Here is a 13,820-nt window from a genome sequence, read left to right on the forward strand (position 1 = left end):
GTTAGTAAAAACAGTTTTTAGAAACCACACTGATATATTCAGCTCTATAAGAGACTGAGGAATAGCTCTTTTTCTTCTACAGGTTTGGAGGAGCATGAATTTGACAACATGTGAGAAGCAAAATCTCCAGTAGAAGCTGAAATAAAAATGTTAATGATGAGTTAAGTGTGATCACCCATACATCAGAAAAAGTACCTGTAAAAGGATGTGAATAAATGTATTAGGTTTTGCCTTTCCATTCACCAACCTCTTGCTGACCTGTGAATCATTCAATTTTAAGTAAATGCAGATACCATTTCCTTGCTAAAGTACTACCACTAAGCATCTTGTGAATATTATCAATGCTTCTAAGGCATTAATGCCACAGTGTTTCACTAATGACTTGATTCTACTGTGTAGAATAGAAGCTGTAAACTCAGCTGAAGTGCTGCTGGTTCTAAGTGCCCCAATTCCACAAGATGAAGCCAGATCCCATCATAAACTTCATTTTCTAAAAAGCATGAATGCTTTTGCTCTCTGCTTCTGGTCCTGCATTTCTTTTACACACTTTGCTCCAGCTGTAATATTTGCTGGACATCCATATAGGACAATTGAGTTTATTACAATGGGAAAAATCTACACTGAGGAAAAAAGGTTAACACATGGTTAGTAGTGAGCAAAACACAGTTGCAAAGGAGCTCAATGATAAGCCAACACAAAATAAGGGAAGGAGTAAGAAATATCAGTTGGAGTGGTAGGGAAGGAAGAATTTAGCTTTTTGTCTGCATCAAGACATTAAATGGCCTAGCTGAATGTGCAACTGTAGTCTGACCCACTAACTCCTGATCTACTGAGGGACGCCCCTGCCCATGGCAGTGGGATTGGAACTAGATGATTTTTAAGGTCTCTCTCAACCACAGCCATTCTATGATTCTATCTCATGATCATTTTAGATTTCAGCATGAGCTGCAATCATGCCTCTGGATACAGTGCAGAGCTATTCAGACTGACTGATCAATGGCCTTTTTTTCTCCATATTTTTTATTTGAAAACATATTATGCAGAAAATAAATCAGCATTACTTAAAACAAAATATGATAAGAAATATTCTCAAAGTCAAGTCATCAGAATTGCTGCTGTTTTAGACAGAAAATACAGTTGAAAGTTTTCTGTCACTGCATACAAAACAATTTTTTACAATTTCCTCCTGAACGCAGAAACATTTCCTTTCTGATGATGAACAAAACCTCCCTGAAGTACATAGGAAGAAACAGAAACTTAATTTGTTTTCATTCGCCAAGTGCAAGCATGAAAAGATAATTTGTCATTTCTTGTTTTAGAAAATTATGTTGATATGTTTATGGATGCAGCAGCTACATAAAAATTATGGTATGGCATATATAAATGACAAAACAGGAAATTGAATGCTACTTTCTTGAGTGAGTTCTCTGACTTAATATCCTAGGTTTTTCTTTTTCTGATGTTTATTATCCCAAACATATTTATGCATATCCACAAATTTCCTTTTGGCTGTATTTGAAAGGCAGTTGCATATTTTAATACCCAAAAATACAGAGAACTGATTTTGGATCTAACAGCTAATGGCAAGTCAAATAAAGGTAAAAAGTTTTCTGAAGCAGCTAGCACAGTTCACTTGAATTGCAGGAACTAGGCAAAATGAGGAAGGCAAACAGCTGCAACACAGAAAGGTTTTCTAGCTGAGGACACTTATTAGTTGATGTTAGTAAATGACTGGAGCTTAGAAAGGTATTTCTTCAGTGAGCTGTTTGAAGATCAAATAAGTCCTTCACAACATTTTCAGTGAAGGACAGCAGGTAAGATACAAAGCCCAAAAGGTATTGATCCCAATATTAAATTTCCCTACCCATCTCAGAAAAACGGAGACATTTTAGCTGGCTGGGCAATTTAATAAATAGTCAGGATAAAAAGTGCATTCAAAAAGTTATAGCTTTATGACACTTTGTCCTTAATAAATACTGAAACAAAGCTGTTAATTCTACCTGGTAGCCCAATGTGAACACTACACCCCAAAAACCTTCTAAGAAAGCATTTACTTCAGCTAAAACACATAGTACTCCACCATCAGAGAACTTTCCAAAATTCCTAGAAATTCTTTCTTCATAATTAAATATCCATTAGCAAACACAGTTAATGCAACTCACAGTTACATTGCACCTTATCTCCCAGTGTGTTTTAGAGAAAGAAGCTGTGAACTAGAAAGCCTTAACAGTAACCCTCAGTAATTCCTAAATTCTAAGCTTTAGCTTGGCTTCAATGCTCTCCTTGATTAGACAATCCTGTTGTTACACTGCTACATGGAAACTGATGAGATTTAACAACTCAACTGACAAATATTTTAATTTTCAACTGGTGACAATTCACTTTTTATCTAAAATGCTATTTTGAAAATTGTAAATGCAATAACGTATTATTCTCTCCATGCAATCACAAGAAAAAGGCTATACTACAAAATTTTAGTAAATTTTTCAGAGAAAAGCATTTAATAAAAAAATAAAAATTGAGAAAAAATATTGTTCTAAACTTTTTTCAAAAAACAAGGAAGAAAGGAAAATGTAAAGTTGCTTTTGCTTTTTAGAAACTGTTTTGTGCTTTTAATTGAGAGACTGTACCCTTTTCCACAGATTCCATAATTTCTCTCCCCTTTGTCTACCAAAATTTCATGTTATGTGACATTTTCGCTGCCAGCAATTTACTTTAAAATATATTTCATGCAACACAAGGAGCAGGATTTTGGTTTTGTTTTTTATTCCTCTGTGTGACAGTGTACACAACAAACAATAAAAATAATGTACAAATGAACACAGACAAATTTCAGTTTCAAAATAACCTTGAAAGTTAATCCTGCTATGTTTATCTAACTCTAACAAGTTTTCTGACAGCATCTTCTCCAGCTCTATTCTTTACTAACTCAATCAATTATTGAGTTTCCCACTGAATAAGAACTGCTTGACATTGCAAATGTCTGTCTTACAGACATCTTTCTTAGTAGGTTACGAAATTTAGTCCAAAGAGCAACAGTACTATTACTTCTTCTGGAATAAAATCCCTTTCTCTTGCATCTTACTGGCCTTTGCTGAGACAGTGCAAAGATGCCTTTAAAGCCACGTACTTAATCCAGAACAGACAGAATTGTCTGTTACAGGCCCATATCAAGTTTTGGAAAAAAAATAATGTGAGATATGCAACTCAAAGGTGGTCCACATATGCACTACACCAGGAAAGTACTGAATTTATGCAACCAAATTTAATGCACAAAGACCTGACACAACATGATCTTGACCCGGAGACTTAAAACTCTACAGTCACATTGGTGATTCAGATAAAGGAAGAAGCTACACAGCTTCTGAAGGTCAGAGCTTATGAGCACGCCCTGATTACAGCTGGTTCCTATATCAGTGGACTGATATAATTATTGCTGATCTTTCTTTCAATACCAGATGCAGCATGAGCAGTTCTTGTATCTGTCCAACACTTTAGTAGTACAACTCATGTAAGTTAGGTTATTAGAAGCCAGCAAATTATAATCAATTTGCACTAATTCCTAGATAAACCAATAAAACGAAAACAAATTATTTTCAAAAACTAGATGTTTAGCAACAAATAAAACATGCACCAAATCATATTTAGTTCCAGTTTACCATTTGTTGAAATAAAAAAATCACAAATTTGTGAACTAAAAATATTTTACATTAGATTCAAATCTTATTACATCAGTTTAGAACGTGGAAATTGTATAATCATATTGTTAAATGCTGTTCAGATATGCCATTGATTCTCAGTTACCACTAGGATGAAAAATGTTCATTGTTATATAGTAATAAAAGCGGCTTTATTATAAATGATTCTTTGAAAATCATAACTTCCTTCCCTGCAACAAGCATAATCTGTTGATTACAGCAAGACTGCAAAAAATTATTTTAAGCTAATCAAGGTATTTCAGTAATCACAATCCAAAATGTTTTAAGAACAGGTCAGAATAGGAGTTCCTGTGTTAGTATAGGATAAACACAATACATTTTAAAATACACTTATTCTCCTTACAGTTAACTTATTTCATTATTACATCTTACATTATATCAGAAGTTGGTCTGAAGATGTTATGCTACATACCATAATATCATAGAATCACAGAATCATAAAATGACCTGAGTTCAAAAGGACCATAAAGATCATCTAGCTTCAACCCATCTGCCACGGGCAGGATCACCAACCTCTAGACCAGGCTGTCCAGATCCACATTCAGACTGGCATTGAATGCCTCCAGGAATGGGGCATCCACAACCTCCTTGGGCAACCTGTTCCAGTGTGTCACCACCCTCCGTGTGAAAAACTTCCTCCTAATATCTAATCTAAATCTCCCCATCTCAGTTTAAAACCATTCCCCTTGTCCTATCACTATCCACCCTTGTAAACAGCCATTCTCCCTCCTGTTTATAAGCTTCCTTCAAGTACTGGAAGGCCACAGTGAGGTCCCCTTCGGAATCTTCTCAAAGTTAAACAAGCCCAGTTCCCTTAACCTTTCCTCATAGGAGAGGTGCTCCAGCCCTCTGATCATCTTAGTGGTCCTCCTCTGTACTCATTCCAAGAGCTCTGTGTCTTTTTTGTGCTAGGGGCTCCAGGCCTGAACGCAGTACTCCAGAAGAGGTTTCATAAGAGCCAAGTAGAGGGGGACTTTTACCTCCCTCACTTCAAAATAAAACATAACCCAACACAATCCCTTTAACATTCTTGAAAACTATCAGCTCAGTAAACTTAGAAAATGAAGTCTCTTGTTTATCCAAAATAAGCATGAAGGTATGCAATGCAAAATTCCTCCAAGGTCCATCACAGAGGTCATGATCTTTGTAAAAGGAGCGACTAGTATCATTCCTTAAGAACTGAATAGGAAAAAATAGATCACCAAACAACTATAAGATCATGACACAACCCACTTCCTTCCTTAGACTGATCCAAGCAAGAATGAGTTCAAAGACAAAAGACTGTTAGCCTCTGACAGTTGGAGATCATACTGCCTTTTTCCCTTTTCTCCTTTTGATGAATTGTAATTTCTCCCCTTGATAATTATGAAAAATGTTCTTTCCTTAGAGAAAATCTTTTGACAGAAATAGTCTTTTTTCTACTCATGAATCACAGGTGTGAACAAAATACAGCTTCTGTTGCTTCTAAACAGTATAGTTGACTGTCATTGACACCACCTCCTTAACACTATCCTGTGTCAAAACAGAGATAAGAAAAACATTCTAAACTCATCTTCCTTGAAAGTCACAGCATCTCTTAACCTAGCAGTGGGATGCAAAATACAGTGCTGAACAAAGTGTTACAAAGGCGTAACAAAAAGTATTGAAGAAGAAATGCTGCTACTCTTCATGCATTACTAATGAGGGACAAAAGTTTATGCAGAGGAGAAAATTTCTGCTGCATATTTTAAAAGAGTAATATTTTCAGTTTCTGATTCTGAAATTACTTTTAAAAGTGGTCATTTTATAATCTATTAAACTCGAGATTATGTAAGTTAATTCTGTCCTATCAGATCTTCTGCAATGAAAAACATGTGCTGTAGATTCCAAGGACATTGCACTCAAATAAAATCACAGAATCACAGAATTGTAGGGGTTGGAAGGGACCTCCAGAGATCATCGAGTCCAACCATCCTGCCAAAGCAGGTTCCCTACACCAGGTTACACAAGTAAGCATCCAGGCAGGTCTTGAACATCTCCAGAGAAGGAGACTCCACCACCTCCCTGGGCAGCCTGTTCCAGTGCTCCGTCACCTCACTGTAAAGAAGTTCTTGCGCACATTTGTGCGGAACTTCCTAAAATGTTTTCTCCCAGGCCTTCAATAAACTGCGATTATACTTTGCAAGTGGAAATGTTTCTCCCTCAGTACACCTAACCATCCTTTTCAGAAGACGCTATTCTGAGTGTTTCAAAACAACATAGTATTTAATGGGCAAGGAGTCCAATTAAAATCAGAGAGAAAAATTTTTGTTTAGTTTCATGAAGTATGTACAATACATACACTGATAAAGATACGCATAAAGTACATAAATCTTCCAGAGCCTATTTTTTCATTTTTTTTAGATTGAGTAACAGAAAGATTTATTTCCTAATTAAAATGATTTTCTTGTTTACAGTCAACATTAAGAGTAAGTACTGGTGACCAAAGCTCTATTCAAAGAGAAATTATTCATACTGAAATAGAACTGAAACTTCAGTTCTCCAAATATGCAATATCATTAACTTTGGGGAATAAAGAGTTTTAAAGAGAATGTCAGCTGAAAGGATACAAAAGATGTTGAACAAATCAACAAGCTACACTGAAAAGTATATTCTAACATAGCATGACAAATCTGAGGCACACACACAGCATTAGTTCTAACTTTAAAAAAATGTATTTAATATAATGTACTGTATATGCAATGTTTAAAATGTAAAAAACAGAAGCTTTGCTATACTGAAGCTCCTAGAAGGTCAAGGTCATGATTTCCGCTCAAATTCCAACATGCATGTATTTTACTTGAAAATAACTTTGACAACTACAAAAGGTGGGAGAATCATTGAGCCCCTGGCTCAGTTTTATTTCCCTGGAATACAGGACAGTATTTAATTAAACAAGCATCATATATTAAAGAGTTTCCTGTGAATTCCAACTTCTACACATTTCAACATATGCCAGGAAAGATTTTCTTGGAAGGCGTATGTTCCAAAAAAAGATAGCCTTGTCTTTTAATCACCTACTTTAACAACACAACATCTACAGGATTTGCTGCCTTCAGAAATAAATTCAAGATTATAAGTACTCCAGCACACTGACAAATATGACCAAAACTAGTGAAATCTCAGATAAGATGGAAAAAAATCACAAGAGGACAGAGAGATAAACAGGACCTGAAATCTACAGTCAATTCTATTTGCCTAGTAAATGTATATATACAATTTTTAAAAGAAACAGGATATTTTCTAAGATCATAGCTCCCAAACTGTTGAAGCTATTCATATGAGCTAAGGCTAGAAAAATACATCACTAAAACATTCATAACCAGAAATTAAGAATTTAAATCACACAAATGTACCTAATGCCTAAACAATAGTAATTTACACTTTAGAAGGAATGAATGAATATGGCAAAATATTTAAAAGGTTTGGGTACATTTTCCAAAATATTGCCATTCTGCTTTTGATGTACAGACAGAGCTGATGTTTACTTTTCATTAAATCAACTAGTAACTTAAGCAGATCTAAGTCTGTAAGATCAGTTAGTGCTCCCAGGCTCAAATATTAACTTTCATTAATTAGACACTTCTACAGAAATTCATAAAGCAAAGCCAAAAGCCTAAAATCAAGAAAACTCCTAGTTATTCAGAGGATCACAGAATATCCCAAATTGGACGGGACCCAGTAGGATCATCAAGTCCAACTCCTGGCTCTACACAGTTCCACCCAAAAAAATCACACCATATGTCTGAAAGGTTAGTTCAGATGCTTCTCTAACTATGGCAAACTTACTGCCATGATCACTTATCTGGGGAGGATGTATTAGTGCCTGACCACACTCTTGGTGACAAACTTTTCCTGATATCTAACTTGAACAATCTCTGTCACAGTTTCATGCCATTCCCTCAAGTTCTATCATTGGTCACCAGAGAGAGATCAGCGTCTGCCTCTCTGCTCCCCCTCACTTCACAAATGCTTTAGTGAAGAAGGGAAAAGACAAGAGACTATATATTCAAAACTGTTCTAACAAAAAAGAACAGAGAACCTTAACAATAGGAGTAAATTCATTCTTCATTCATTTGCTTTACTCCTGCTTTACCCTGGGCTTTACCCATCATGGTATTACTGACTGTCTTTGTATTCCCTGTGAGCTACTTCTTCCATTATTTTAAGTAATAACAGCCAACCAACATCTCTCCTTCATTTGGATTCTCTAACCATTGCTTTCTCCTTACAGTTTAACATCTTTTCTATGGTACTGTGTTCTCCTTTGGGAAAATAGCTTTGCCAGTTTTCTTTTCCAAGTCACTTATATCTACAAGTTTACACTCTATTAGCTGCATCACAGTTAAAAACTGGGCTTTTTGTAAAACCATTTGAATTTTAAATAGCCATACTTTGTCTTGGAACATAGTTAAGGGAAAAAAAAAAACACTTTCTAAACATTTAAATGTATCACTTCATAAATCATGCTCTTGGATCTTGCACTAACAGACGTGAATTCTGTTATTTATCTTCTATCAATGTAGAAAGTAATTGATTTGTTGAATGAAAGTCAGTCACCCAAATTTAAAAAAAGACTATGTTTACAAGACTTTGAAGCAGGCAAATTAAATTCACATGGAGATAGTAAGTCCATTAATCTTGCATACACTGTCACATGCACTGTTATTAAAAATCAATGGCACGGTGATTGAAATTCAAAATTGATATAAATAATGGTATAAAAAAGCAATAAATGTGATGTCTGTTCTTGGGCACTAGGTAAAAGAAACATAGTGATCTCAGGATCCACTTTCTCTATGTATCAACAAATTTACTAACACTCCAAATTTTGTTATCCTATTATTAGCTCTTCTTACTAAACTCACTGATGATTAAAAAAAATGGTTGGCCCACAGACCAATATCTACGAAGGAGGACTGACTAACCAGCCCTTTCATCAACTATCCGTCTGTCCCTCAAAGCAGCACATTCGTTAATCTAATTTATATTTCTTTTATTTAATAATGTCCTGCATAGGTGAAAGCAATACAGGCTGCCATCTGCCAAAATTATTGGTTAGCTAGTAACCACCAGCTGCCTCATGAAATGAAAGAAATACCAGGAAGCTGGTCTCAGATGACCTGTGGTAAACCTCTGTTGTATTTTAATTCCATGTTTCTAATTATTCATTCTATATGTCTGTTCTAAAGCACTGAATACTATTAAAAGTGGAGGACCCACTTTACTGGAAGGCCTGTGTCACCACAGCATCTAAAACTACATAAATACATTGCTGTTAGGCAAAGTCATAATTTAAACTGTATTTATAAAGCTCATTGCCTATAAGACCCAATTAAATTAGAATAAGATTAAATAAATCAAATTTGCACTCATGAAGACTATGCTTAAAGTGAACCTAATTAATTGGCTTTGTAAATGGAAATTTCTGCTTCCCTTTTTCAATCCTGCAACACAAATTCTGTGGCACTGTCCAAAAACTACATAAAAAAACAAAAACAAACAAACCGCAATACCAATAAACCACAAAACCAAAGTTTCAGAACTTCAGAAATATCTGAGACAATCTGGAATCATATTATATCAAGAAAATGAGTGTAATGAATTGATAAAGTAGTTTCTACTTACCTACAAGCAGTGTTGGTTATTTCCCCATAAGCAGAATATCCAAACTTACAAAGCTCTATTATCTCTAAACATGTAAAAAATTAATAATATTTTAGGAATACTTTCAAATGAAGATTGCAAATGGGATACTTTGGTAAAAATCTATCAAAGCAGCCAAAGCAAGTTAGCTAACTTGATCTCTCCTCAGTTTGGATTGTGCATAGTTGCAAGTAACAAACAAATGCTCTCTCTAAATGGAAAGCACAAGATTACATACTACTTTTTGTGCTTACTGAACAGCATTAATTTTGACCATACTTATAGCTTTGTTTATAGCTTGAACTTAAAATACAGGATATCAATTTTTGAGAAAATCTGAAGAAAATATATGCAACAGAATTAAAAACTAAATAAGGTTTGCTTTATGCACTTAAATTAAAAATGCACTTAAATTAAAAATGGGCCGGAGGGAGATTATCTTAGCAGATAATTATTCAAAGAACACTAAAACAGTATTAATATTATAGCAGGGTCTTGGAAATAAAACTATAATGAAATGAAAGACAACAATGGAAACATTCAAGCCTGAAAGATCAAAGCATGTTCTCTATCAATGTTCTCTGTAAGCGGAGGTAGAAAATGCTGGCAGGATCGTACTGCTCCTGTAAAGAAAATAATCTGTATCGTTCTACAAAATATTTACAAAAATGCTTTGCTTTTATTTGTTAATGTTACTCTTGTTTCGCTATTGTTTATTTTTGTTTCAATATTTCACAAAATGTTTTCAACAATAATTAAGACAGCCACCAGAAGCTGTAAATAAACTTACTTAAAAGCTCGCTCTGATGTGAATCTACACCAAATCTAAATACAAAATGACTAAAAAAAACAGACCAAATGTAGTATTTTGACAAAATATTGGCTCGTCATTATCAGTACTGAGTTCTGAATAAAGGCCAGAACAAAGTTTTAAGAGAAAACATGAAAAAAAAAAATCTTTTCCAATATGGAAATTCTGATCCCAGAAACCTGTGTCAATTAGCATGATTTCTCGAGCATTGGGTTCACTGTTCGCATTCTTCTTTCTTTATGGAGACCACTTCTTTTTCTTTAATCATTTTCCTCCTAGTTCTAAACTATCCACATTTTTTTGATGCCTTATGAGACTTGCTCCTCTGCTGGGATAGTACCGTATAAAAAGAGGACAATGCGCACGCACATATATGAGATAATTAGTATTCTCTAAATGTTCAGTACAGGCCTTGAGATAACGAAGGCAACAAAGCTGGTGAGAGTTCTGTAGCACAAGCCTTATGAGGAGCAGCTGAGGGAACTGGAATTGTTTAGTCTAGAGAAGAGGAATCTTAGGGGAGACCTTACTGTTCTCTACAACTACCTGAAAGGAGGTTGTGGCAAGGTGGGGTTTGGCATCTTCTCTTGTGTAACTAGCAAGAAGACTAGAGGGAATGGTCTCAAGCTGTGACAGGAGAGATTCAGATTGGATCTTAGGAAAAACTTCTCTGAAAGGGTGGTCTGGCACTGGAATGGGCTCCCCAGGAAGTTAGTTGAGTCACCATTCCTGACAGTGTTCAAGAAATGTTTAGATGTTCCGTTGAGGGACATGGGTTAGGTGGGGGAATATTGGTCGTAGGTGGATGGGTGGAATACATGATCTCTGTGATCTTCACCAACCTTGGTAATGTTGTGCTAAGATTAAGCCTTAATGGTTGGAATTAATTTTTTCATAATAAATGCACTTCCTGTCTTCTTCCCATGCAAAACTTCTTGCTCCAATTCCTGTTACCTTATTCTCAGCATCAGTTACATTACACTTTTTACTTGACCATTATCTTTATACAATGGTACCTAGGGGCAAACAATTATCACCAGTTACTACTGGAATCCTAGAATCACTAAGGTTGGAAAAGACTACTAAGATTATCTAGTCATCAATTCATCACCGCTAAACCAAGTCCCTAAATGCCACATCCTAATATGCAACGTGAATCTGCCCTAGAACAGCTTAAGGACATTATCTCTCATTCTATCACTAGTCACCTGGGAGAAAAGGCTGAATTCCACCTTGCTATAACTTTCTGTCATGTGGTTGTAGAGAGTGATAAGGTCTTTCTTGAACTTCCTATGGGAGCATGCATTCTTAATGATTGATTCTGGTGTTGCCAAGATCCATGATGTATGAATATGCATACAATGTGCAATTTTTAGTTAATTTTCCAGGTTCCTGATAAAAATGTAGACATGGAGTTCTTTCAAAAGCAGCCATGACAGTAAATAACAAATATCTTTAGAAAAACCTTCAGAAATTAGGAAGTGTCTATAAAACCTACTGACTGAACTCAGCAATATATGGATTATTATCGACCAAGACTGCTTTTCAGAATTTTCCATTTCACCTAAGTTTTGATATAACAAAGATCGACTTTTACATTATTCATTACTACCAAAGTACTCTGACAGTGAAATAAACTGTTTTTGAACATGAAAATAAAGGTGTACTGTACAAAATTTATGTTCTGAGTTTGCTATGATATTCTGGTTTTATTATCAAAATACTGTTCGTTGAATAAATATGTTTCATTAACTGCGAAGTAAGTGTAAGTAAGCTTGCAGGTATATGAAAAGCAGGATGATGAAAGAATAAGATATCCTTATTTTCATAGAGCACTCACCTCAAGAAAGGAGCTCATGCTGAAAGTATGTTTATCTACTCCTAACAGCATACTGCTCAATCTCCAAGAAAACTATAAATAGAAAGCTACAAGTACTGAATTGAGATTTAAAACTGGCAATTGGCTTGAGATAGCAAGGTCCATCCTTATCAGAAATTTGCAATGATCAGTAAAATTAGACTATTGTTTTCCTTTCACAACAAACACAGATGGTGCAGATGCTGCCACCAATCCTGTCATGCTCCAGAGTAAAAATTACAAGCCAAAAGAGGGGGAAAACTATGTATATGTAGTATTCTATATATAGTGTCATTCAATTAGAATCAAAGCTTGTCTTACTCCACTCGGCAATATAGAAGGATTTGTATTTTATCAACTAGTTGTTACATCTGAATGCACAGGAATAATAACTAGTACCTTTCGTAAATCTTTCTTCCTTTTAACAAAAAGACAACTAGCAGCGTACCTCTCCTCTCTCTGTAAACTTCTTCCAAAAGTTGTTCTTGCTTTTTTATCTTTTTGAAGAGAGACTGATGTTCAGACTCCTTCAGCTGTGTAAAGTGCTTGAGATGTTGTTGGCTCTGCAGCAAGTAGCGTCGCAGCTTTTTTTCTTTACTTTCTCTCTCCTTCACCTCTTCGCACAGCCACTGCAGCTTAGTCTACATTGAAAATGGGGACAATAAATAGAATTCCAATAAAACTTCTAGGACAAAGTTTAATTTATCAAATTATCGTTGGAATCACAGCTTACTCATTTGTAGCTATTACTGCATAACTATAATAGAAGGAAACACTCATATATATTAGAAGGACCCTCAAGGAATCTCAACAGAGATATATTTAGGCTGATAATTGTATGCACAAAAGCAATACACAGATTTTTTCCTTTTTTTTTTTTTTTTTTGCTGCTGTACTTAAGTAAGGAAATTCACATTTAGAGCTTTATACAGACATCAAGAGCTCCTCCTGAGCTTAACGTTAATAATGCACATTTCATTTCCCAGTTAGTACAAAATGTTCTTCCAAAAACCTTTGTTAAATCATCCTTCTTCCAGGAGGTCAGCCACAATAGGTAGAGCTTCACAGACATCTTTCTGCCTCCACACAATATCTACCTCTGTCATTTTTATCTAGTCTTGTGAGATTTCCACAGCACTATTAATGTAATTTGCTATTCATTCCCCAAAAATTTTCCTCAGTTGAAGTATGGAACACCAGAAACATACACAGCACTTAGAGAGTGTATATAAAATGAAAGTCAGTGAAAAATTATATTTTAACAAAAAGTTAAAATAAATGTCCCTAATACATTCAAAGCTATGTTTTTAAACAATTTTAGCTACAAACAGGAGATGTTCAGAAAAATGCAGGAAACAAACTCCATATTTAACATTAAAGTTCAGAAATCATGTTCAAAAGTATTTGTATTGAAGAAAATTTGTACCTTCTAGAGACTAGTAATCTGGAGAAAAAACTAGCATTCAGAAGAGAAAAACAAAATTAATTCTCAAAAAGAGGCAGTTTGGCAGAAGTAGTTGAAAAAGTGATTACAATATTTAATTATACTACCAAAAATATCAGTTCCAAGGCCATTATTATTACAAACAAATTTTGCCACTCCTTGGACTCAGTGTAAACAATGTCATTCAGAAATTTAGGGAAAAAATAAGAAGACTTCAACTTTTGAATACTCATAAGCAGTTGCAATGATGCAGAAATGCAAATGTGGATAACTATTATGGCATGATTGTCCCAGATTTATATTACCTTTGTTTTAATTTTGTTT

General features: G+C 34.9%; 1 protein-coding gene across 1 annotated transcript in view; it reads right to left on the reverse strand.

Annotated features, from left to right (window-relative positions):
- Nucleotides 1-13,820, reverse strand: part of CEP128 (centrosomal protein 128) — a gene marked incomplete at its 5' end in the record, with an annotated part of 93,216 nt that overhangs the window by 31,045 nt on the left and 48,351 nt on the right. The window contains one exon of the mRNA XM_079537358.1: nt 12,501-12,693. Coding sequence (XP_079393484.1) covers nt 12,501-12,693 — 193 coding nt within the window. The remainder of the gene's footprint in view (nt 1-12,500; nt 12,694-13,820) is intronic.

The sequence above is a fragment of the Tetrao urogallus genome (assembly GCF_951394365.1).
Source record: "Tetrao urogallus genome assembly, chromosome: 6".
Classification (NCBI taxonomy): Eukaryota; Metazoa; Chordata; class Aves; order Galliformes; family Phasianidae; genus Tetrao; species Tetrao urogallus.